The sequence below is a fragment of the Mustela putorius genome, unplaced genomic scaffold (genome assembly GCF_011764305.1).
Source record: "Mustela putorius furo isolate JIRA1106 unplaced genomic scaffold, ASM1176430v1.1 tig00003983_pilon_pilon_pilon, whole genome shotgun sequence".
NCBI classification, from domain to species: Eukaryota; Metazoa; Chordata; class Mammalia; order Carnivora; family Mustelidae; genus Mustela; species Mustela putorius.
This window is the reverse complement of record NW_025422123.1, coordinates 8,070,410-8,095,671: the sequence shown is the minus strand read 5'-3', so window position 1 is coordinate 8,095,671 and position 25,262 is coordinate 8,070,410. Positions and strand designations below refer to the sequence as shown.

Sequence of the window (25,262 nt, the reverse complement as noted above, 5' to 3'; positions counted from 1 at the left end):
ACAGAATGACAGAGTGGATAAAAAAACGCAATATGACTAGACACTGTCTATGAGAAACTCCCTTCAAAGCCAATAATAAGGTAAGTTGAAAGAAAAAGGATAAAAAAAATATATATCATTCCAACCTTAAGTTTTTTTTTTTAAAAGATTTATTTATTCGTTTCTGGGGGAAGGGGCAGAGGGAGAGGGAGGATGAGAATCCTCAACCCAACTTTCCACTGAGTACAGAGCTGGACCCGGGGCTTGATCTTACCACCCTGAGATCATGACCTGAGCTGAAATTAAGAGTAGGACACTCAAATGACTGAGGCACCCAAGCAGACCGACCCAACATTAACTTTTTACAAAAAAAAATTATTTTTTATTTATTTTCAGCATAACAGTATTCATTATTTTTGCACCACACCCAGTGCTCCATGTAATCCTTGCCCTCTCTAATACCCACCACCTGGTACCCCAACCTCCCACCTCCCTGCCCCTTCAAACCCCTCAGATTGTTTTTCAGAGTCCATAGTCTCTCATGGTTCACCTCCCCTTCCAATTTCCCCCAACTCTCTTCTTTTTAAAAAGCAGGAGTGGCTATATTAATATCTGATTAAGGTAGACTTCAGAGGAAAGAAAATATCTACAGACACAATATAATGATAAAAAACATCAATCCATCCAGATTTAATGATCCAAAATGTATACACACAAAATGACAGAACCTCCAAGTACAAGAAGCAAAAATTAATACAGCTAAAAAAAAGTTCTCTCTTAATCTTCCAGGAAATTGGCCCTCAAAACGAAGTATGTAAAGACATAAAAAAATCAGAAAGTGTTGTCTTATTCATTTAAGTGTGGAATTTGTTGTAAGAATAGGGATTTGTTAAATGAACTGTACTAATATGACTCATCCCTATAAAAAATCACTTAGGCTTCTCTCTGAGTCAGAAAATTTCAAAACTTCTGTGTCTACTTTTGCCCCTTGTGGGCTGAAGGAGTAAAACAAATAGTGGGTCTGGCAGATTTCAATCCAAGCACAGTTTGAAGCCTGGATTTATAGAACACAGAAGGAACTTTAGTAAAACCTTAACTAGAATAATCTCTGCTGAGTACAATAATATGATTTCAAGGTATCTACTACCATGTATATTTTAGAAATTGCTACCTTCCACAGTTTTAGCTTAAAAAGTCAAAGATTACTTTAGCATTTCTTTTTGAATTTGCAGGTATAATCAAACCTCTTAGTTGTTTTCAGACTTGAATAGCGATCAGTGTGGGTGTAAAATTCTAGTCATAATGTTCTTTACACATTATTCTACTGCCTCTTAGCCTTTGTTGCTTAGAGAAAAAATGTGAGTCCTGACTATTTCAATTCTTTTGAAGGAATCAAGGTGTTTTTTTTCCTGTTTGTTTATCAGTAGGAATCTTTTAAAAATTAATGAATTAATGAATTTTTCAAGTTTTTATTTGAATTCCAGTTAGTTAATATACACTGTAATATTAGTAAAGGGTATAAAATTTTGTGTTTCATTACTTACATACAACACCCAGTGCTCACCACAAGTGCCCTTCTTAATGCCCATCACCCATTTACCCCAACTCCCCAACTCCCCATCTCCCTACCTCCCCCCAGCAACCCTCAGTTTGTTCCCTATAGTTCAAGAGTCTGTTTTTCTGGTTTGCTTCTCTCTCTCTCTCTCTTCCTCTGTGTTCATTTATTTTGTTTCTTAAATTCCACATGTGAGTGAAATCGTATGGTATTTGTCTTTCTCTGACTTGTTTTGCTTAGCACAATATGCTTTAGTTCCATCCACATCACTGAAAATGGCAAGATTTCATTTTTTTAAATTGCTGAATATTATTCCATCATCTATCTATCTATCTATCTATCTATCATATACTTATCACCTCTTAATCTATTCATCAGTCAATCAGTTGGTGGACATTTGGGTTCTTTCCATAATTTAGCTATTGTTGACAATGCTGGTATAAACACCGGGATGCATGTATTCTTTCAAATCAGTATTTTTGTATTTTTTGGTAAATACCTAGTAGTGCAATTGCTGGATTGTAGGATAGTTGTATTTTTAACTTATTGAGGTAACTCCATACTGTTTTTCAGAGTGACTGCACCAGTTTGCAAGAAATATTTTTATTTAAATTAAAATATTTTCACCTGCTGGTAAATTACTGAACACTACATCTGAAACTAATGATATACTATATATTGGATAATTGAATTTAAATGAAAAAAATTTTTTTCACCTGGGAACTTCCTTGGTCTCACTTCATGAATATTTTCTTGCCCTTTTTGGACTTTCATCCTCCAATTACAGATTTCTTTTCAGATCTAGAATGTGTTTTTCTTTTTAAAATTGAGGTATAATTGACCTACAGCATTATATTAGCTTCAGGTGTAAAACATAACAATTCAGTATTTGGATTATTGCAAAATTATCACCACAGTAAGTCTGGTTAACATCTGTCACCTACATAGTTACTGAATTTTTGTGTGTGTGATGAGAAATTTTCAGATCTCTTCTCTTAGCAACTTCAAAATATGCAACATGGTTTTCTTCAGTTGCCATACTTTACTGAAAGTATTTTCTTTTTTTAAAGATTTTATTTATTTATTTGACAGACAGAGATCACAAGTAGGCAGAGAGGCAGGCAGAGAGAGAGAGGAGGAAGCAGGCAGAGAGAGAGAGGAAGAAGCAGGCTCCCTGCTGAGCAGAGAGCCCGATGTGGGACTTGATCCCAGGACCCTGAGATCATGACCTGAGCTGAAGGCAGCGGCTTAACCCACTGAGCCACCCAGGCGCCCCTGAAAGTATTTTGTTAAGTATACATTTTATCCTCATTTATGATTTACTGTTACATCTTATACTTCAAAAACATCTCTTATTTGTAGATTATTTGCTGATCTAGGACATTCCTTGTATTTATGAGCTCTTCAAAATGTCGATATTCATTTTACATTTGGGAGCATTTCTGAAGTGAATCTTTTCTGTTAATGATTTTTCACATCGTCAGATCTGCCTTGTATTGTTTTTGGTATGGAAACTGCAGAGTTTTTCCTTCTTTAATCACTCTCCTATATCATCCTGTTTCTAAGTCTGTTCTTTTTAATGGTGGCCATGTCCTCTCAAATAATTTGGGGGGCTTCCTACACTTCTGTGAGCCCTGAGACCAGATATGTGACAGAAAGCTGAGGCCAAGTACAAGGTGTGGGCCATGCCGGTGAAGAGGAGACAGGCCTCAAGTCAAAAAAGCCAAAGGGATTAGGGTGATGGTGAATAGGGACAGGATGTAGAAAAAACATGTATGTTAGGTACAGTATTGAGCACTTTCCTTAGGGACCCCCATTTCATCTTCACGATAACCCTAAAAGTGAGGCATTATTATCCCAACCCATCCCTCCACGTACCTGGCACTCTTACCTACAGTGAACTAGATGGTAATGGAGAGCTGGCCTCAGGAGAGCAAGGTGGCCCTCTGATCCGCTGACAATAGTGATACCTTATTTTGCTCACACAAAAGTACTATTCTTACTAAAATTTTGTGAGATTGGCTGAAAAGGTAATTGTCATTATCCCCAGAGACCAGGAAACCAGAATTCAGAGAAGCCTGACACTCAAACACTGTCTCTGGATTCCTGCGCAGTCCTTGACATCTGGAGCCAAAACAACCAGTGACGAAAACAGAGCAGCAGCCGCAGCACCTCCCAGGAATGACTTCATATCCTGTTATGCAAGTTTCTGGAGGCTCTAGGTTAGAGTGTCCCAGGCACACCAGCAGCAGTTGGGGTTGGCGCACACGAAGGATGAGGAAGGCCAGGCTCCAGGATCTGCTCTGGATACTCTTCATCTCAGGTAAGGTGAGAAAGAGGCATGAGCAGGTGAGGCCTCTGCTCAGAACCTTGGGGATCACACCATGAGAAAAGCTTCCCTTCTCTTTGGAAGCTCCAGGGGATGTGCCACTCAGCATAGACCAGCCAGTAGACTTGCCAGACTGGGTTCTTCTATCCAAACTTAACAGCATTAGAAGACTATATAGAGCCTGAGAACAGAAATAAAATGGGTGAATTATGGAAACAGTTTATCTGTGCATTTTGATATTGGCAAAGATAAGCACAACTCTGGAGGGGGGGGGGAATGCTAGAGTAAATCTAAACTTGACAAGATCCGAAATAATTTTGCTCGAGTTTGAAGTTTCATTTTCTTATATTCCATCATGGTGCTTTTTATGTGACTGTCTGTTAACCCCCAAAGACATAATTCATCCAATGATATTTCCCAGGGACCTACTGTGGACCAGAAAATCTGCTATTGTTGAAGAATAGCAGAACAAAAGTGAACAGAAGGGGCTTGGGGCCCACTTTTCCTGGGGGCTGTGACTGCTGGCCACCATTGTCTGCTGGTGTTGGAAGGTGGTTTTTCCCTCCCTGGCTTGGCAGGTCTGCCCCATCACCACACCCTCACTTCTCTTGTTGTACAGCTCACACTTTTTTTTTATTTAAAAAAATTTTTTTTAAATAATTCATCTATTTTTTTATTGAGAATTTTTTTTACTTTTAATTTTTTATTTTTTATAAACATATATTTTTATCCCCAGGGGTACAGGTCCGTGAATCACCAGGTTTACACACTTCACAGCACTCACCAAAGCACATACCCTCCCCAATGTCCATAATCCCACCCCCTTCTCCCAAACCCCCTCCCCCCAGCAACCCTCAGTTTGTTTTGTGAGATTTAAGAGAATTTTTTTGTCTTTTCATTTTCTTTTTAATTAATTTTTTATTTTTTATAAACATATATTTTTATCCCCAGGGGTACAGGTCTGTGAATTGCTAGGTTTACACACTTCACAGCACTCACCATAGCACATACCCTCCCCAATGTCCTTAACCCCACCACCCTCTGCCAATCTCCCTCCCCCCAGCTACCCTCAGTTTCTTTTGTGAGCTTGAGTCTCTTATGGTGTGTCTCCCTCCTGATCTCATCTTGCTTCATTTATTCTTCTCCTACCCTCCAAACCCCCCACGTTGCATCTCCACTTCCTCACATCAGGGAGATCATATGATAGTTGTCTTTCTCTGATTGACTTATTTTGCTAAGCATAATACCCTCTAGTTCCATCCAGTCATTGCAAATGGCAAGATTTCATTTCTTTTGATGGCTGCATAGTATTCCATTGTGTGTGTGTGTGTGTGTGTGTGTGTATCACCTCTTCTTTATCCATTCATCTGTTGATGGACATCTAGGTTCTTTCCATAGTTTGGCTCTTGTGGACATTGCTGCTATAAAAATTTGGGTACACATGCCCCTTTGGATCACTATGTTTGTATCTTTAGGGTAAATACCCAGTAGTGCAATTGCTGGGTCATAGGGTAGCTCTATTTTCAACATTTTGAGGAACCTCCATGCTGTTTTCCAGAGTGGTTGCACCAGCTTGCATTCCCACCAACAGTGTGGGAGGGTTCCCCTTTCTCTGCATCCTTGGCAGCATCTGTCATTTCCTGACTTGTTAATTTTAGCCATTCTGACTGGTGTGAGGTGGTATCTCATTGTGGTTTTGATTTGTATTTCCCTGATGCCGAGTGATGTAGAGCATTTTTTCATGTGTCTGTTGGCCATCTGGATGTCTTCTTTGCAGAAGTGTCTGTTCATGTCCTCTGCCCATTTCTTGATTGGATTATTTGTTCTTTGGGTGCTGAGTTTGCTAAGCTCTTTATGGATTTTTGGACACTAGCTCTTTATCTGATATGTCGTTTGCAAAAATATTCTCCCATTCTGTCAGTTGTCTTTTGGTTTTGTTAACTGTTTCCTTTGGTGTACAGCTCACACTTTGACTAAAGATGGAAACATTTGGGGCTTTGGTTGTTCCTCCTCCTAATCCTTATGAATAAATTGGGAAAGTAACAAGTGTAAAGAAGGGTTTGCCTTGGAAAGACACAAAGATTACAGAGAAAGGGGACTTTCTGGGAATGCACTACTTTGAGTAAGGTCACAGATGCTTGCCTTGTAGAGCCTGCAAGCACATAGCACTTTGAGTTTGGCTGGAGCTGGGGTGATATCCCAGATGGGCATCTAGGAGCGTGGTTCTCATTCATTTGTGTTGTATTCACGTTTTTCCAAAGCAAAACTGGGAGAAGATGGACGGTTGATGCTTGTGTACTTGCGTGTGAGAAAGCCAGTAGTATATATTTCACTGTGTCCTGTGGGGGTGGGTTTGGGTAACCTAAAAACTCCCTCTAGCTCCTGTACTCTAAGGAATAGAATCATTATGTACCTATTCAGGTGTGGGCTGGGCCTGCTCTCACCCCAACCAGACACTTGCCTTGGGCAACATGGCTCCAGGGTTTAGAGTTGAGTTTGGGGTCAGACTATCCAGGCTTAAATCCTAATTCTACAACTTTCTACTGTGGAACTTTGGGCAAATCACTTAATAACCTTTGGGTTATTTAATAAACTTTCTGTGCCTCAATTTCCCTATCTCTGAAATAGGAATAATGTCAGTATCCACCTTAGAAGTTATGGAGCTTAAATGATAAATTTAGGAAGATTGCATGTGCCAGTACTTTTAAACACTTAGCAATAAAAGGTATTTGGAATTCCTTTCTTGCAGTGGTGCAAGAAATGGTGCACACATAGCATTTCGGTGCTGAGTGCTTTCTGTGTCCTTTCACAAGAGATAAGCAAGTTTGTGCACAATTTCAGACTCCTCCTGTAACTCCCACTCTCTTTGTCTACTTGGGCTGCTATCACAAAATACCACAGACTGGGTGGCTTATAAGGAATAGGTACTTATTTTCCATAGTTCTGGAGGCTAGAAGTTCAAGATCATGCTGCGAGTTTGGTTGGGTTTTGATGAATACCCTCTTCCAGGTTATGGACTATGGACTTCTCACTATGTCCTCCCAGGGTGGATAGGGGTAAGGAGCTCTCTGGATCCCCTTTCATAAGGGCACTAATCCCTTTTGCGGGATCAGTCATGACCTAATCAAAGGCTTCACCTCCTAACACCATCACCTTAGGGTTTTGATTTCAACATATGAATTTTTTTGGGGGGGACACACACATTCAGACTGTAGTGTCTACCTTGCCCAGGGAGTTCGCAAATAATTTATCTATAGTATTTACACTAAAGTTGCAGAGAGTAGAGAGTAATGTTATAGAGGGTAGAGAGAGGAGGTGTGCCTCTTTCTCGAAGCACAGCACAGTGCCTGACACATAGTAGGCTCTCAACCACTGATTGAATGAATGAATGAATGAGTGAGCCAAACTTGGCTTAAGACAGCCCACAGTCTTGGCTTGCCTGTTTCTTGGAGGGGAATACCTGGCCAGAATTCAGAGGACTTTCCAAGAAGCTTCTTTTCCATGTTTCCTTAGAAACTGAAGTCTGGTCCCAGAAGAACTGGCCTGGTATCCTTTATAAAATCCTCAGGAGTCCACAGGTGGCCTGTAGTAATAGCCCAGGGTCTCCATTGAAGGGGTAGCTGTTGGCGTTTTTCAATGGGCATTCTTAGAGTTACTGCCCAAGGATTAAATTGTGTGCGTGTTTGTGCAGTAGTAGTAATGTGCCATTAACAATGGCAATAGTAGTTGTTGGTAGTGGTAGCCTGACACACAGGTACAAACACACAGTTTGACCCAACATTACTGTCCAGCCCATTATTTGGTATTCCATAGAAGAAAGTAACTCAGGTTTGAGTGGATAAACTGTAGACACCGTGGATAAGTTATGGAATGCTTTGTGTCCAGCCAAAAATAAGATCTAGATCTTACTTCCACTCAACTTGTCCCTCCCATTTACAAAGCTCCCTTGGAACAGACCAGAATTGATCTCTTTCCCCTACTTAGATGAAGTTCCCCTAGCCGTTTTGAGGAATCACTGTCTGCTACTATCATGTCTTCACATCCACTCATCACCCTATATGTCCTTGTTTGTAATCTTCCCTTCTATCATACCCTTGTCACTCATGGTGTTGGCACGTGTCCCATGTTCTGCCTCCAATCAGGAGATTTTTTTCTTCTCAAGAACATATATTTATGAAAGTTTACACAAAGCATATGAGGTCTAGCTCTTGGAGTAAAATAAAAATTACTCACAGTTAAAAGATCTGGAATTTAGTGCTGGCTTGCAGGGAAGGTTGCATTTTCTCTGAAAACCTTGAGGATCTCGCCGAAAAATGAGTGGTTGAACAAGAAAAAGAGGTTGTTTCTCTCTTTTTTTCAAAGAGAAGAAAACTTTACCTCACGGAGTCTAACTCTGATTCCCTGCTTACAGAACTCCAAGCTGCAAATGAACCACGTGAAGAACAGTATGCCTTAGCTGCGGGAAGTACCCTGAATGTACAATGTCCTTTCTCCATCAGGAAGTACGCCAATAGCCAGAAAGCTTGGCAGAAGCTGATGGATAGAGGGGAGCCCCTGACACTGGTTTTCACAGAGAGTGTTTCAGGGAAGCCCAGTCAAGTCCGGAAGGGCAGGTACTTCCTAGAAGACATCCCCGATGAGGCCATACTAAATGTCCAAATGACCAATCTTCAAGTGGAAGATTCAGGACTGTATCGGTGTGTGATCTACCACCCTCTCAAGGACCCTGAAATCTTGTCTCCCCTTGTCCGCCTGGTTGTGACCAAGGGTGAGTGACTTGGAGGGGGGTAAGAGAATGGGGAAAGCCAGGTCAGCTGGGGGTATGGGTGGTGGTGGTAGCACGAGCAGGGCTGTGGCTCAGGATTTCTAGCAGCCTGGCCTCTCTCGGAAGCTCCTTTTCTCTCATTTGAGGTCCTTGAGAGACATTTGGTCGCAAAGTAAGAAGCTATCACTTAGAGTAGCAGAGCTTAATTTGGGGTGCTATTATAGGAAGTGGGATACTTCCTACAGTATGAAAGATGAGTGGTAGACTTGGACAATTTAGTCTCATTCTTTAGGTCTCCAAATGAAAGCCATTTCTTTGGGAAGCCTCTGTGATCCACTATTTCCTTCCCAGAGTACATTTGATGACCTTCCTTTGTGTTTCCAAAGCAGTGCTTCTCAGACTTTACTGTGGGCACAAAACCCCTGAAGATCTTATTTCAAAGGCAACCTCTGATACAAGAGGTCTAGGGTGGGACCTAGATTCAGCATTTCTGATCTGCTTGCACATGATGCTACTGCTGAGGCTGGTCCATGGTTCCCATTTTGGGTAGCAAAGCTCCAGAGCTCACTTTGTGTCCTCCCTCATAAATGATGCTGTCTCACTGGGTAGTAGTGGCCTGCTTATTTATTTGCCTCCCATGCTCATCTGTGAGTACCTTGAGAAAAGGGCCTGTGCCTTTCTCAGCTCTGTATCTCTAGCAGCTAATATAATGCCTAGTTCCTCAGTAGATGTTAATTGGAGAAATTAAGGAAGGTTCAAGTTTCTACTAACTGGGGAATCCTAAACCTAAGGAAGACAAGGCTCATATGCAATATATTAATAAAAGATAATTTGAAAAGCAGTACACTACAGGTTCAGGTGAGGGTAAGGCAGAGAATAGTACAAGGTAGAGTAATAAGGGGATTATTCTTAAAGAAGGTGGAGACATATGAAATGGTAAAGAATAGCAGGAAAATGCATTTCCAGTGACAGGAATCGCTTGAAAATTCTATTCCCCCCACTCCTTACCCCCTCTCTGTCCTTACCCATCTTCCTTCCTCCTTCCCTCTCTCTCTCTTCCCTTCTCTGTCTTCCTTCTTTCTTCCCCTTTTCCTTTCTCTGACCTAAGCTAACGTCACACTCATTTTTTACTCTTAGTAAAAGAAAAACTTGCTTCATGAATGGCTATGTTCATTTCCCTCCTCAGTTTCATTTACCCAGCTACCTATCCATCCATCCATCCATCCACCCATCTTTCCTTCCATCTAACCATCCTTCCTCCCTGCCTTCCTTCTAGTCATCCTTCCAACCATCTATCCACTCATCCACTTCCCAACAATTCATCCACCAACTTATCCGTCGATTTATCCATTGTGCTTTCTTGCAGATTTTTTAGTCTCAGACAAGATTCCTACGCAGAACTTTGTTCAGATTTCCACCTTTTCTCCTTCCACCACCAAGGCCCAGAGCACACTCTTTACCAGTCCCAGGTCTGTGACCCAACTCCTACCCACATCGACTGCTGACATTTCCTCTCCCGGTTTTGGAGTCACCATCACAAACGTGACGGATATTACCAGCTATGGTTTCAGGTCTCTGGGCCTCCTGGTTTGATTCCAAGTCCATCTGCTTAAGACGTGGGAAGTTATGGATAGGGGAGTGGGCAGGGCAGAAGCAGACTTGAGTCTACTAAGTCTGGTGAAAGTTCACTGGGGAGGAAGGGGGTGGTGCTAGAGGAGCAGGATGATGTTGATGAGGCTGCCCATCTCCTTGGTTCACCCTGTTTCCTTGCTTACTAGAGGAGTAAGGAGAGGGGAAAATGTCTTTGCTGATTTCCACTGGGTCTCAGCCAACCCCACCAGCCTAATAGAGTGGAGTGAAGGACCCTGGATTCTAATGCCAGCCACATGGTTTGGCTGTGTGATTTTGGATGAGTCAGGAAGGTTCTGTGGCTTGTTTCCTTATCTTCAGGGAGGCTAGAAAATGCAGAGCTGGAAATGATAATCTAGCCCAACTGCTCTGGGCAGTTGTTGTGTGTTAGGATTACCTGGAGTGCTTGCTTTTGCTTTGGTTTGTGTTTAATACTGATGCATATGCCCTCCTGTAGACCAATAGATCGGGATTTCTGGAAATGGGGTTGGTCTCAGCATTGTTGGTGAGATCTTCAGGAGATTTCTTAATGTGCAGGCAAAGCGAAGAACCTTTAACTTTGCATGCATACCCTTCTTTACAGTTTATTATTGGATACTGATTTATCTCTGAAAGTGTTTATCATTAAATATTGAATTTACAGAGAAATATGTATCCATATTGCCATTAATCTAACATGTCTGATCTCCACATTCTCTTTCTAGTCTTTATTCATGTTCATACGTATTTAATATAGCAGTAATTCTAATTATAAACATTGTGATTATTTTTCTATTATAAAACTACTCTTTGATGTTGCTATCTAGACTTCATGATTATAATTCAAACAAATGCATCCTTTTCTAGCAATGAAGAAGCCATGACTTACATCTTAACTTGCTTGTCTTTAGACACTGAGATCGTTTTAATTTTTTTATAGTATTGATAACTTCGAGATGAACATTTTCACAGACGTCTTTTTTCTTTTAAATTATTCATTCAAAAGAAATTCCCTTAAGAGCATGTACTTTTATGTTGCTCTGTATACATATTGACAAATGGTCTTCAAATGTTGCAAACAATTTATTTTGTGATCCATAATGCAGAAGAGAAGCAGTCGTCACTGCAAGGATCTTTTGCCCACAAGGATTTAGTACTTGGAAAATATTCCTGCTAAGTTGGACATGAATTATCACGTGCTTTTATTTCTCTCCTGCTGTGGACTAGGCACTGCATGAGGGTAGAGGCAGAACTTCTCCACCCCACCCACCCCAAATAGTTGTTTTGCTGACCCCAGTGTCTGGTACATAGTAGGTGATTATTAAATCTTTGTGGACTAAATAAATGGTCTGGTGAGAATCAACATTTTTTCTTTTCAAGTTACTTTGATTTTTCCAGGATGTAAATTGAGAGTACCTACTTTGGCCCACATTGCTACTAGAGGCTGCCCCTGGCCTATTAACTTTTTTTATTAACTAATATGAACTATTCTATCAGTCAGAATCCAGCCAGGGAAGCAGAAGTCACTGAGATGTTTGAAAAAGAAATGTTTTGTATGGGGAGTTATTTGCCTCCGCAATGAAAGAAGTGAGCTTCCAATCTGGGGAGGGATGGGTTCTGGGGGGCACTTCAGAGGAAGCCACCATCACTCTGTGTTAGGGTGGGTTCCCTGGAAGCAGGCAGTGGGAAAAGTCTTGTACAAATGTAGGAAGTGACCCCAGGTAAATCCATCCAGGAAGTGAGACCAGGAGAGAAAGAAGCTTAGCAAGGGTGTCATCACCAAGCTGAGTCACACAGCGGGGAACTTTGGGGCTCAGTCCTGCAGGGGACTTCTGGGGGACCCATGGGACTTGTCTATATCAGATACTGGGGAGCTGGAGTATTTATGCTTGTGAATTTCCAGTCCCCTGTTAGGGGCGGCCCAGGGGCACATGAATTCCCAGGCACTGGGGTGGTAGGGGTGGTCTGGCAGCTTGTGCTCAGCCTCCAGAGGGGTACCTGCTGGCCCTCAAGAGTGGACACACTCCAGGAGCTAGGCCCATGAAAATGTAAAAGGGTTGGGAGGACAGGGGAGACCTGAAAGTCAAGGTAGCCCTGCGGAGCTGAGGCCTCGGGACCGTGGGCTGAACGCGTGCCCCGGAGAGTGCTACTGTAACCACAAATAGCTAGGAGCTGTCAGGGGCTGAACTTGACCCTAGTTCCAGGTGGTGGAGGAGATGGAAGACAGGGAGGGAGGTGCCAGAAGCCAGAGGAAGGGTGGGGACTTCAGAGTAAAAAGAGCCTCTGGCACTTTTCTATCGCCATTCTGTCATTTCTCTCTCTGCGACCTTGGACATTTGCTTTTAAATTTTGTACAGGCAAATGTGTTGATTTTTAAATTATTGCTTTGCTTTATTCTTTCATATGCTTAATTCTATTTCCTGGCGACATCTCTAGGTTTGTTTGTGTTTTTTTTTTCCATTTTACTTAAATCTTTATTCCATCTTGGGGTAGGGGGTTGTATTTTGTTAAATGGTATAAATTCTACAAAAGATGACTTTTTCTTCATATTACAATCCAGATACCACCAGATTATTTACTAAACAATCCTTGCCTATCTCCTGGTCTGCCAGATTTCCTTAGATGTTAAATTCATACATAACATTAGGTCAAAATCTATGCTTCTCTTTTTTTGCTGCCATCTGTTTCTTTTCTTGCCCTGTGTCTTATCATGCAGATTCGTTGTGCTGTAATCTGTTTCCATATCGCTGAATCTAGACAGGCCATATTTCCTCACTCATGGGTATCTCTCTCTTACGGTATCCACTGATGCTTTCTCGGGACTTTTAGAATCATTACACGAAAATCTGTAAAAATTCATGATAGGATTTGGGCAAGGATTGGATTCTTCTGTTTATAGATGGGGAAACAAGAGGCCAGAGTGGTGAGATGGTTCTCCCAGGAAGTAGGCCATGTTGCGGGGACTAGAAACCAGGTTTCCTTGCTGCCATCCTGGTAAGGAAGAGGAGCCCAGGCAGCCTGTCCTTTCTCTCAGATGCCTCCTCTGCATATGGGCTCCATGCACTTTACTAAATATATTTCCAGTTAGTAGTTTTAGTTAATGGACACACTAAAGGCACAGGGCTAGTCAATATGGGGACAAGAGCTAGAAGGGCCCAAGCAGATAAGAGAAGGGGCATGAAGGACTTCTGTAAACACTCAGGTGTGAGGCGCACCAGCACTAACAGCAGCTGACATCTCTTCTTTCCCCCAGGGTTCCCACGATCAACATCATCATTCTTGTGCTGTGTGGACTCCTGAGCAAGAGCTTGGTCTTCACTGTCCTTCTTGCTGTCACGCAGAGGTCATTTGGACCCTAGGCCAGTGAAGCCATGAGAATGACCTCTGACCTTCAGTCACATCCCTCTGGCAGTTGTTCCAGAGGAAGGGTGTGAGGGGAAAGGCAAGGAGGAACAATGACATGAGTTGACTCTGTAACACAGATTATTTCTAAGGCTCATGTCTCACCTCAGCCCTGCCAGCTCCCCTCACTACACCAATAACCTTGCGTGTGTGTTTTCTCCCTCTGAAGAGAGGACACAGCTGTGAACATGCCCTTTCCACCAGTGGCTTGGGATTTGCCTTAAATAAAGACAGAGTCCAATGCTCTTCACTGATGCTGTTGTGTGGTGGTTGTGAGGGACAGAGGGCACCACCACTAAAGCTGCCCTTGTGCTTGGCCTGGGCCATAATGTTTTGGCCTGACCTGGATAGAGCTCTTACTAAAGAAGCATCTTGTTCTCCCTGTCCCTGGATCTTCCTCTCCTCTAGAATCAGATGCTTGGGTTTCTTTCTTCATCTGTGGCCATCTCCTACATTCCCAGAGAAGGGGTTTGAAAACTACAGAATGAGGAGAAGACAAGACACTCTCTCTCCTTCTGCTCCTCCCCCTGCTCTCTCTCTCTCTTTCTAAGATAACTATATAAATCTCAAAAAAAAAAAAAAAAGGTAATCTAACTGGTGAAACCAGGAGGCAACACACAGCTGAAGCCACAGCTGAGGTCATAGCAAAAGACAGTCAAGGGGTCTAGTCACCGGTTAGAATTCTGCACCCAATTCCTGTGTGTGTGTGTGTGTGTGTGAATGCACGTGAATGTGCCTGTGTTTTGGGAAGGAGTGGTTTTTCCACACCAACAAGCAGTTCTTGGACACCAGGTAGGTGTTCTGTAATTTGACTCAATTCTAATACTAGCTACCCAAAGCTTCACCAGATTCTATAGATTGAGGGCCCAGTTCCATAAGACTCCCCCTTCTTATCTTTAGATGCCATTGGTGAGCACTTGTGCTTCTGACCCACCTACTATAAGAGTTCCCAGTGATCCCCTAATTAGGTTCCATTATTTTGTTAGAGCAACTTGCGGAACTCAGAAACATTTTACTTACCAGATTATTGGCATTTTATAAAAGAATATTAAAGGATATGAATAGACAGCCATATGAATGAATAAATAAGGTGAGGTCCTCAACAGCAGGATTTCTGTCCCCATGGAGTTTTGAGCCCAGCACAGTGGCACATGGAAATATTCTGGTTTCCCAGCCTGGAAACACTCTGAACTCCCCCTTTTTTTTTTTTTTTAAATGGAAGTTTTAATGGAAGCTTCATTATATAGGCATAACTGATGAATTCATTGGTCATTGGTGACTGATTCAATCTCCAGCTCCTCTTTCCTCCCCAGAAATCAGGGAGTGAGGTCCAACTTTCCAATACTATTTTCAAGGTTGATTCCTCAGGCAACAGCCCCCATCCTTTCCAAAAGTTGCCTCAGAGACATAAACTTAGGTGTGGTAGAAAGGGGCTTGTTAGGAACAACACACTCATGTCACATTTATGGCTCTGAAGTGCTTTTAGGAACTGAGGACAAGAGACTAAATATGACAGAAGAAGGTCCCACTGCTCTTACAGCTCAGGAAATTTCATGGATTTGGGGAGCTGTGATCCACAACTACAGATGAAGTCCAATTATATGTGAGAGATATATTTTAATTATCTGGATGACCAAACACATATTTCTTATAATTCACAATATCACACAATCTAGTGATGTTGCCATTGGTGCCACTGCCCTTGGACACTTGAAGCCACCACATCCTTGGCACCATGCTATTCCCGGATTCTCAATGCTTAAATTTCTTATGTGTCAGTCATCTCCAACTGGCCTTACACCTTGCATCACACCCTTAGGATCCTGAATCCTAGGAAGAATCAAGGCATATGCCTGGCACTTAGATACAGGAGAAATGTTTGCCTCCATACTCAGTAGTAGAGGAAGTAGCACTCTGCACCTTAGTGAGATCTGTGCATTGAGGCATGTCCCCCAGGTGTAGAAGGTATTGGGTGCTGGAAAGCCAAAAGGTGACAAATATATCTGATCTGTTTTAGTTATTCCTAGTACCATCATGTTTGTGGTCTCCATCCTCTGCCTAGGTTGGGAGTTCAGGGAACTACACACCTTGCATCTAGGATGAGTACCCGAGGAACCACATTTTACAGGCATACCCTCTTTGAACCATTTGCCTCAGAATCCCCTGGGCTGGTAGTTAAAATGCAGATTGCTGAGCTTTCCCAGACCTACCAAAATCGGAATCTCTGGGGGTGCAACTCAGGCATGTAAATGCTTGCCAACTTCCTGAGTCATTTAACCACGTGCCCATACTTGAGAACCACAGTATGTAGTAGGAGTAAAGAAGGCACGTCATCAGCAAAGTTTGAGGTCTATCTTGAAGGACAGGACAAATTTGGATGCACAGTGTCATTCCAGATGGGGGAATGGCAGAGGGGTTGCAGGATGTAGTGGTCAGTGGTCAAGGATGGGAAAATCCTGGTGACCTGAGGAAATGAGTGGAACAGAGGTGGAACATCAGATGGGTGGGTCCAAACTCGCTATGGTGGAGAATGGGGAGCTCTCCCGTGTTGACCAATGGGGTTGTGACGTAAGGGAAGCAGGAAGGAAGATGTCACAAGGGCAGTGATCACTCTTTTCTCTTCTGCATTTTTCTGAACTGCTCCCTCTTCACACTCCCCTTCTTAATTGCAAAGTAATAGTCAAGCCTCTCAGGGTACATGGAAAACAGTCCTATGGGGGCAGCATCCTCCAGCATCTGGAAGAACCCTGGGATACCCAGGACCCAGTGGATCCTGGGACCGGGTTAGGATGGAGGGGACAGGGCTATGGGGGTGGCCATGGCTGCTGCTGCTGCTTTTCTGGGCCTCAGGTAAGGAGATGCAGGGGGAGGGATGCAGATGGCTGAAGGGGTACCTGTGAAGAGGGGTTTCTCTCCCTTCTTTAGAAGGGACTGGATGGGATCAGGGTGTGTGCTAGACACAGGAAAGAGACATGAAAGTAATGGATACACTTGTCCCAGTAGGAACTGGGTGATGAAACAGAATATAGAGGTTCCTCCAGTGCGCTGTAAAGTTGAGAAATTATGTGAAGTCATCCAAACAGCCTCTCATCACTATGCTGATTCCTGGAAGATGTAAATTGTAAGACAAAGTCTCTCCTTAAAAGGATTAGGCACTGAGGTAGAGGAGGCATGAATATAAAGGAAAGGTAAATTTAAAAGAGGGAAAGTCACGGCATGAAGACAAAAATACAGTGGAAGTCTCTCTAGCAATGCCAGAGAGGCCATGTGGAAAAGAGGGGGGAGGTTCTGGAATCAGACAGAACAAGGTTCAAATCCCAAATTCAGATATGCTACTTCTACATTTGTGACCTTAGGAAGTCCTCCAACCTCTCTGAGCCTTAGTGTCCACATTTACAAATAGCACCTATTCCATATTTATTTGTACATAGGGGTTGTCCTAAGAGGTAAGTAGCAGACTGGTGTAAAATTCTTAGGTTCAGTATTTAGGGCACAATAAGTGGCTTAATAAAAGTTTGGTGGATGATGATGGTGGTGGTGGTACAAGCAGGTACAGGGTGATTAGTGGTATTTAGGGTTGAAAGGTGAAAGAGATTAGTGCAGGTGGAATTGTTCAGGTAGACTCTACTCTGGGACCAGAAGGGACAGATGTGGGTGGAGAGGCGTGGGGAGAGCATTCAGCTGGGGGATGGCAGGGGCTAGTATGAAGTACTGTGTACTGGAAAGCAAGGGACCTGTCTGGGGAAGCACGAGTAGAATAGAATGTGGGTTGTAAAACTATTTCAACTATTTCAGTTCTTTTTTACTTTTTTTTTTATCATTTTATTAAAATTTTCCCATCTACAAAATATAGAAAGAATAGCCACCATAAACTTATTACTGAGATTCAGACATCCAACCATAATCTTTTTTACTTTTTTTTTTATCATTTTATTAAAATTTTCCCATCTTCAAAATATAGAAAGAATAGCCACCATAAACTTATTACTGAGATTCAGACATCCAACCATAATCGATATTTTACCCTATTTGCTCCATATATATGTACATTGCTGATTTAAGTACATATATCATTATATATTATATATATTTATATATATTTATTTATAAAATTGCTGAATCAGGGGCACCTGGGTGGCTCAGTGGGTTAAAACCTCTGCCTTTGGCTCAGGTCATGATCCCGGGGTCCTGGGATCGAGCCCCACATTGGGCTCTCTGCTCAGCGGGGAGCCTGCTTCCTCCTCTCTCTCTCTCTGCCTGCCTCCCTGCCTACTTGTGATCTCTGTCTGTCAAATAATAAAAAAAAAAAGAAATTGCTGTATCATTTCAAAATAATTTATAGAAATCCTACAAAACAGGAACCAACAAGTGTTGGCAAGAATGTGGAGAAAGGGGAACCCTCTTGCACTGTTGGTGGGAATGCAAGTTGATACAGCCACCGTGGAAACAGTGTGGAGATTCCTCAAGAAGTTAAAAATAGAGCTACCTATGACCCAGCAAGTGCACTACTAGGTATTTACCCCAAGGATACAGATGTAGTGAAAAGAAGGGCCACATGCACCCCAATCATCATAGCAGCAATGTCCACAAGAGCCAAACTGTGGAAGGAGCTGAAATGCCCTTCAACAGAATGGGTAAAGAAGATGTGGTCCATATACACAATGGAATATTATTCAGCCATCCGAAAAGATGAATATCCACCCTTTGCATCAACATGGATGGAACTCGGGATTATGTTAAGTGAAGTAAGTGAAACAGAGAAAGACAATTATCTTATGGTTTCATTCATATGTGGAACATAAGCAATAGCACAGAGGACTGCAAGGGACGGGAGGGAAATCTGAAGGGGGGAGAAATCAGAGGGAGAAGAACCCTAAGAAACTATGGACCACTGGGAAACAATCTGGGGGTTTCAGAGGGGAAGAGGTAACAGGCTGACGAGTACTAAGGAGGACAGGTGCTACCATGAGCACTGAGTATTATACCTAACTAATAAATCATTGAACACCGCATCAAAGACTAATTATGTACTATATAGTAGCTAACTGAACATAATAAAAAATAATTAAAAAATAAGAAATCCCAAATTACTCATAAATGTTTGTTGGAGCTCCTAATATTTTTGATCTATGACCTTGTATCTGTGCTGGGGTCTGCAGATGTAGGGATGGTGGAAGAAACATTTACTCAGTGAAGCACTTCGACTTCTCATTCCAGGATTCCAAGCTGTAGGTGAAGGGGAGAGACAAAAGTGCCTGTTGGGAGGAAAGAACTGAACATCGTATTCTACTCCTCCAGCCTGAAGGCCTGGCAGCGAGAGAAGAGCCAGGGCCCCCCGGAGACACTGGTGCACATGAACACTAGGAGAAAAGACCTAAACTGGGCCCAGGCTGGAAGATACCTCTTGAAGCATTGTCCCAGGGAAGCTGTATGCAAGGTCACAATGACAGAGCTCTGACGGAAGGACTTGGGGCTGTACCAGTGAGTAAATGACCTCTTACCTCAGAACCCCCATGTCCTGTCCAAACAAATTCGGTTGATAGAGTACAAAGGTGAGAAGCAGCGAGACCCAGGACAGAGAAGGGGTTTTGTGGAGGATGACCTCAACCACAGGCTGGGGCCCCATCTGCTGGGAGGGCTGCTTTGGAGAGATGACGCAGAGGAATGGGAAAAGCTCCAGACCCAAAATCAGTGCACCTGGGTCTTCCACACTCACATTTTGTGAGATAGAGAAAGCTGATAGCAGCTTCATATTCCTTTTCTCTGGTAATTGGAGAAAACTCTAGGCTAATGTGGCTAAAGAAACTGAGTCTAGTACAGATTGCTCCTGCCCGAAGGAAATATTAGTTTCACAGGTGAGACAAAACATAATCTTCTGGAAAGGGTACCTGCAGTAATGATTGAGTTTGTACTGAATTCAGTCGGACTGATTTTTAGTTAGGTTAAAACAAAGGAACAGAGGTTTCTTTCTAGAGTTGCCTTGGCCTCCCCAGAGATAAATGGACGTTCCCTCAGAAAGAAACTTAATATACTGGGGGGGGGGGATACATGGAGGTGATGGATGTTGTCCACTCAACCCACAGTAGGAAGGAAGGCCTGAAATGAGGATTTCGGAGTATAGAAGGTGGGCTGCAGGGGAGGCGGGCAGGAGGGAGCTTCCCTGCCTCATGGGCGAGCTCCAGGTCAGGTTGGAGGCAAGAGCAGAAGGACCCTTGTGGCAGGTGAGTGGTTTACTTGACTGCAATGGGCTGGGAGGACATGGGTGCAAGAGCTAAAAGATTAGAACAGACTCACTGGACGAGACTCCAGAGGCTGAGGCCAGCTGGATGTCACAGAGAGATATATAAGAATGGAGTCAGGAAACATAGGTTCCAGTGCTTGTTTTGTCGTCTGAGTGACCTTGGGCACTCCCTGTCACCTTGTTCCTTGGGGGACTGGACTGGGTGGTATTGAATACTCCTTCTACCTTTGACCTTTCATGACCCTGTGAATGTTTCTCAAACAGAGTATAGTCCCTAGCAAGGATTTTGGGAGAGGGCTGCTCAGCATGTAGAAGAAGAAAGAGGCCACTTTCCAGTTCAGAGTAGGTCAGCCGGGTTGTGCAGATAGGCTGGCAAGCTCAGGGATGCTGAGCCATCTTCAGCAAGTGTTTCCTGGGATTATAGTTGTAGCCTGTGTTAGTCAAGGCTCAGAAGGGCTTTTTATCTCTTCCAGAAAATGGCACTGGCCAAAAGAACCAACCAAGGCAATCTGGATCCAATATGAGTTGTGTCCGGGCAAGGGTTGTTCCATGAAGACCAAAGAAAAAAGGGTAAGGGCTTAGCTCAGGCCCTCAGCTCAGGGCCCACCTGTGAACTCCAGGGAGCCAGGCCGACCACATGGAAGACTTTACTCTGCTCCAGGTGGGCCAAGGGAGTCCTGAATCCTAGCAGACAGAATGACCTTTGCTTTTGTTTCTATCCTGAAGCCCCAGTGCAAGGGTTGAGTGTTACTACTTCAAGGCAGCAAAAGTCCCATCCACCAGCCACAGAGGAAAAGAGCTGGGAACATGCAGGCGTATCATACCCCTGACAATGGGGCACCGCTTAGAAAATGGGATGGAAAATGGAAATGGAAATTTAGGAAAATGGAATCTGAGAATCAGCAGCCTCTTCCTCAGAGTTGAAGGAATGGGATCAACAGAAGTCCATCCCTACGCAGAACTGTTGGGGAATGAGAGTCATGGGTGGGTGTCGGAGAGCACTACCTGGAAGGGGAGAAATGTTGAAATGCACAAGGGGGATGGCATTCCATGCCAGGAGCAAGTGGTGGGAATGCATGCACAGAGTGGGCCAGCTACAGTGGTGGATCGCTGGGCTGAGTGTCAGGGAGAGGGTAAGGATAACGCACGGCCATACATTCAGATTGTGGAGACACCGGAAGGCCACACCGTCATGCGCACTTTGTCCTGTAGGCAATGCGGAGCAGGAAGGGTTTTCCTTAGACCCCCTGAGGGGAAGAGTGAGGGTCTTGGTTCAGTCACCCAGCAACTGTGCAGGAGGTTTGGAGAAAGGAGGTGTTAGGGGCAGGAGACCAGATAGATTCCTCTGGGGTGAATGCCAAGGTTAAGGATCCTGGGAAAAGTTGAGGCCCTGTCGTCAAAAGGTGCAAAGCCCTGCTTGGCTGCTCTCATAGCTGGGAGCAGGCTGAGCTTCAGAGCAGAACATCCAGCAGATATCCACCCTTTTAGATTCTGGGGGTGAGGGTCAAACCTAGGACTCCTGTGCTTGCTCTTCCCACAGGCCCGCTGCTGCTGGTGATTGTTCTGATATACGAATCCATCCTGAACAAGGGCCTTGTGGGTTCTTGGTCTTGTTTATCTCTCTCCATAAAGCCTGGGGCTCAGGTAAGTGGGGGCCAGGGACAGGCTTGGGTGGAAAGGAATGAGGGTGGAAAGGAAAGAAGGTGGTACCTGCAGATGTGGGTTTAGAGGAATCAGCTCCCAGGGGTTCCCCAGAGCCTGTTTCCGTCTTTCCTCACTTCTGTGCTCAGAAGTCTTTGGAGAGGAGGCCCACCCCTGGGAATGATGTGAAGGGGGCTGGGCTGGCTCCTTGGGATGCGTGGGAGGGGCAGGATGAGGATTTTCGTTACTGGGAACCCAGTCTTTTCTTCAGAGGAGGGAGGAAGACGCAGGCCTGGGCTGGCTTGAATGCGTCATTTTCTTTTCTTTTCTTTTTTTCTAAAGATTTTATTTATTTACTTAAGAGAGAGACAGTGAGAGAGAGCATGAACGAGGAGAAGGTCAGAGAGAGAAGCAGACTCCCCATGGAGCTGGGAGTCCCATGCGGGACTTGATCCCGGGACTCCAGGATCATGACCTGAGCCGAAGGCAGTCGTCCAACCAACTGAGCCACCCAGGCGTCCCGAATGCGTCATTTTCAAATATCGTTCATTTCTTTTCTTTTCTTTTCTTTTTTAAACTTTCTTTTTAAAATTTATTTTCTTATTTTTTAAAGATTTTATTATTTATTTATTTATTTGACAGAGAGAGAGAGAGAAAGACCACATGTAGGCAGAGCGGCAGGCGGGGGGTGGGGGTGGGGGAAGCAAGCTTCCCCCTGAGCAGAGAGCCCGATGCAGGGCTTGATCCTAGGACCCTGGGACCATGACCTGAGCCAAAGGCAGAGGCTTTAACCCACTGAGTCACCCAGGCACCCCAATATTATTCATTTCTGTTACTCCTCAGGTAAGGCAGGCTCCTGAGGTGTCCCCAAGGCACAGCAAACCCAGGGAAGCAGACTTAACCTTCCAAGAGCAGATGGGCATGCCTTCTTCCACTAACAAATACCACATTCCACTCTGTTCAGTGGTAAATAAGAGGTTTCCTGAACTTCTTTGTGAGGTCTCTTATCCAGAGGGAGAAGAGCAATAACGGGAGGGTGGAGTGTAGAGGGCTGGCTGCAAAAAAACCTACGGGGAGTCATCAGGGCCAAGGGAACGGCAATCGATTTCTGTGCTGGGACTCAATATTGGGACTCACAAAGTGTAGTTCAGATGAACCTTACGTTTGTTCTCTTATTGCCATCTAGACTCGCTCTGCTGGGGATCTTGCTGGCCCCCCGGTAAAACGTGCAGGAAGACCCATCACACTTCAGGTCATTTTTTTGAAAAACAAACTTTACTTTTGAGAGCAGTTTCAGGTACACAGCAAAACTGAGAAGACGGTATAGAATTCCCCTGTTCCACCTGTCCCACCACGTGCACGGCCTCTCCCTCTATGGACAGTTCTCAGCCTGCAGTCAGACACCAGTCTGCTGCGTCTCTCAAGTGCCAAAGACATTTAAGCTCTCCAAGTTGTGACCTTGAACCCCTTTCCCTGGTCTTGAGGTAAAGAGGAGACATCCACTCCCCTCTACCTGCAGGGTCATAATATATCCAAAATGTCTTGGTGTGGGTGAGGTTTGGATACCTTTTTGCATGGGTTGCATGCTGGTGTTCCCCCCTCACTCTGGAATATGGCATCTTTTCTTGGGACTTGTGTTAGTTGCAGATAGCTAAATTCAATCTGCCTATTTTATGTAGGAAGGGATTTTTCAAAACCCAGAAGAGTAAGCCACTGGGAATGACTCTCACAGCTACCCTGCAGGGCAGGGATGCTAAGGGAGCCACTGCTCTTGTCGCAGTCAGGACCCTGAAGAATCAGAAAACTTCCCAAGTAGGACGCAGCCAGCCTAGCTTCTGGTTCCAGCCTCATCCCACCTCAGCCACCATTCGCGGTAGCAAAAATGGTTGCCTTTCTTCCAAACTTAAGTCTTGCACATATGCATTTGACTGGTGGGGTCTAAATTCTATCTGGAACCCCGGCTGCCAGAAAGTCTGAGAAAAGATTGTGCAGACCTTTTATTGTGCAGAAAGGTCCATGGGAAGAAGGGAGGAATGGTCCACAGCCTCTGTCCCCAAAAATCTCAGCCAAAACTGAGATGAAAGCAGTTCAAATTTGAAAAGTCTTTTTTTTTGTCAGTGAAAGACAATTACAAACATATATTCGTTGTTGTGTTATGACAAATACACCCTTTTTAAATTATAAATTTATGTTATAATAAAAGTTACTGTTTACCAAAAACAATATGTTAGACATTATTATGTGTTACATATTGCATAAGAAGATACAAACACAGAGAATTCCTATTTTTTCCTATTCCAAAATCTATGGTACTTTTCTCAAACATCTCTGTGTGTTTAAGAAAACGACTCCTATTTCTCTGCTTCATTCTACTCCTGGGATACCCACATGATCATTAATTCCTCAGTGACATTTGGAAAATTCAGGTTCCATGGCAGTCACGTTCGTGAAAATAGTTCCAGTTTAGCATTTGTTTACAACAAACTTTTTAAAACCTCGTAAAATCAGAACTGATTACATTTGAAACCAAGGGCAGGTCTTTTGGGGGTGATCTTTGAGGACCAGGCTTCTCTGTGGGAAAGAAAAAAATGCAAAATAGCTAGAAAAAAAAAGATGTAATCAAGTTGTAGCATACAGATGTGCTCTTTAACTAAATTTACTATGCCTATCAGAAAGCAAACGAAAGACAACTATCCTAATAAATTAACAGATTGCCAGAAACAGACTAAGAACCCTCATTTCTATTTAGTTGGGGGGGGGGACAAAACAAAACAAAACAAAAACAAACGCAAAATAAAAGCTCTACTGTTTCCATACTTTCTTTAAAGACAGAGGCTGTAAATCCATGAAGGTCAACAAAATCTGATCCCCTTTCCTTGTTGTCCTTCGTCCATTTTCTGTGACATGCTGAAAAGAGAAGTGACCAGGTGCAAAGAGAAGTCACCATTTCCTTCCACCTCCTCTGCATGGTTGTGTAGAGAATGTCACCTTTGCAGGACTAGGCTAGTCTATTGAGCAAATCTGAGCAAGTGTCCTTGCCCATCTCCTGCAGCCAGGCTCCCAGACCAGTCCTTCCTCCTTAAATATTCCCATTCCTACACACTGTGTGGTTTCGGGATAAACCAGTTCCTGTCCCAAACTGGACCTATAACCTCTCATCTAATGTTAGGAAGTAACATCCACCTACAGGATGGGGGAGAAAGCCAATTGCAAACAGAATGCAAACATGCTTTGTTTTTGCCTTTTTTTTTTTTTTTTAATTTAAGATCTTTAAGTGCTCACAACTGAGTTGTCCTACTCCTTATCTCTTGGCACAGTCACCTGTGGAAATACTTTATCATTCACTTGGTTTAATGGATTTTTATTTTTCTCATCTTCACCCATCCATTATGATCCCTTCCCACAGGCATCCTCTTAATATATTTAATGTGTACCCTTTCAATCTACTGTCCATATGTTTATTTTTTTTAAGATTTTTAAAATTTATTTGACACAAAGAGAGATCACAAGTAAGTAGAGCAGCAGGCAGAGATAGAAGGGGAAGCAGGCTCCCCACTGAGCAGAGAGCCCGATATGGGGCTGGATCCTAGGATCCTGGGATCATGACCTGAGCCAAAGGCAGAGGCTTAACCCACTGAACCACCCAGGCACCTCTGTCCATATATTTATTTTTATCTGTGTAGATCATTGAAGAATTGATTTTATGTGCCTTGTTTCATACGCATTTCATTTTATTGTATAA

The 25,262-nt window shown here is 43.5% G+C and overlaps 1 protein-coding gene across 6 annotated transcripts; it reads left to right on the top strand.

The window, feature by feature from the left end:
* The first annotated feature begins 3,717 nt into the window (after positions 1 to 3,717).
* Positions 3,718 to 25,022, top strand: TREM1 (triggering receptor expressed on myeloid cells 1). Of its 6 annotated transcripts, XR_006604115.1 has the most exons (6): positions 3,718 to 3,857; positions 8,275 to 8,631; positions 9,995 to 10,097; positions 18,856 to 19,119; positions 20,353 to 21,523; positions 22,364 to 25,022. XR_006604115.1 is itself a non-coding variant. In XM_045071126.1 (5 exons), the coding sequence occupies exons 1-5, from the start codon at positions 3,734 to 3,736 to the stop codon at positions 13,534 to 13,536; spliced, it is 717 nt and encodes a 238-aa protein (XP_044927061.1). In that variant the 5' UTR covers positions 3,718 to 3,733; the 3' UTR covers positions 13,537 to 13,888. The 6 variants fall into 6 exon arrangements, 5 of the variants coding, with proteins under 5 accessions (XP_044927061.1, XP_044927063.1, XP_004739999.2 ...); XM_045071126.1 differs by lacking the exons at positions 18,856 to 19,119; positions 20,353 to 21,523; positions 22,364 to 25,022 and adding exons at positions 11,738 to 11,823; positions 13,490 to 13,888; XM_045071128.1 differs by lacking the exons at positions 18,856 to 19,119; positions 20,353 to 21,523; positions 22,364 to 25,022 and adding exons at positions 11,734 to 11,823; positions 13,490 to 13,888.
* The last annotated feature ends 240 nt before the right edge of the window (positions 25,023 to 25,262 follow it).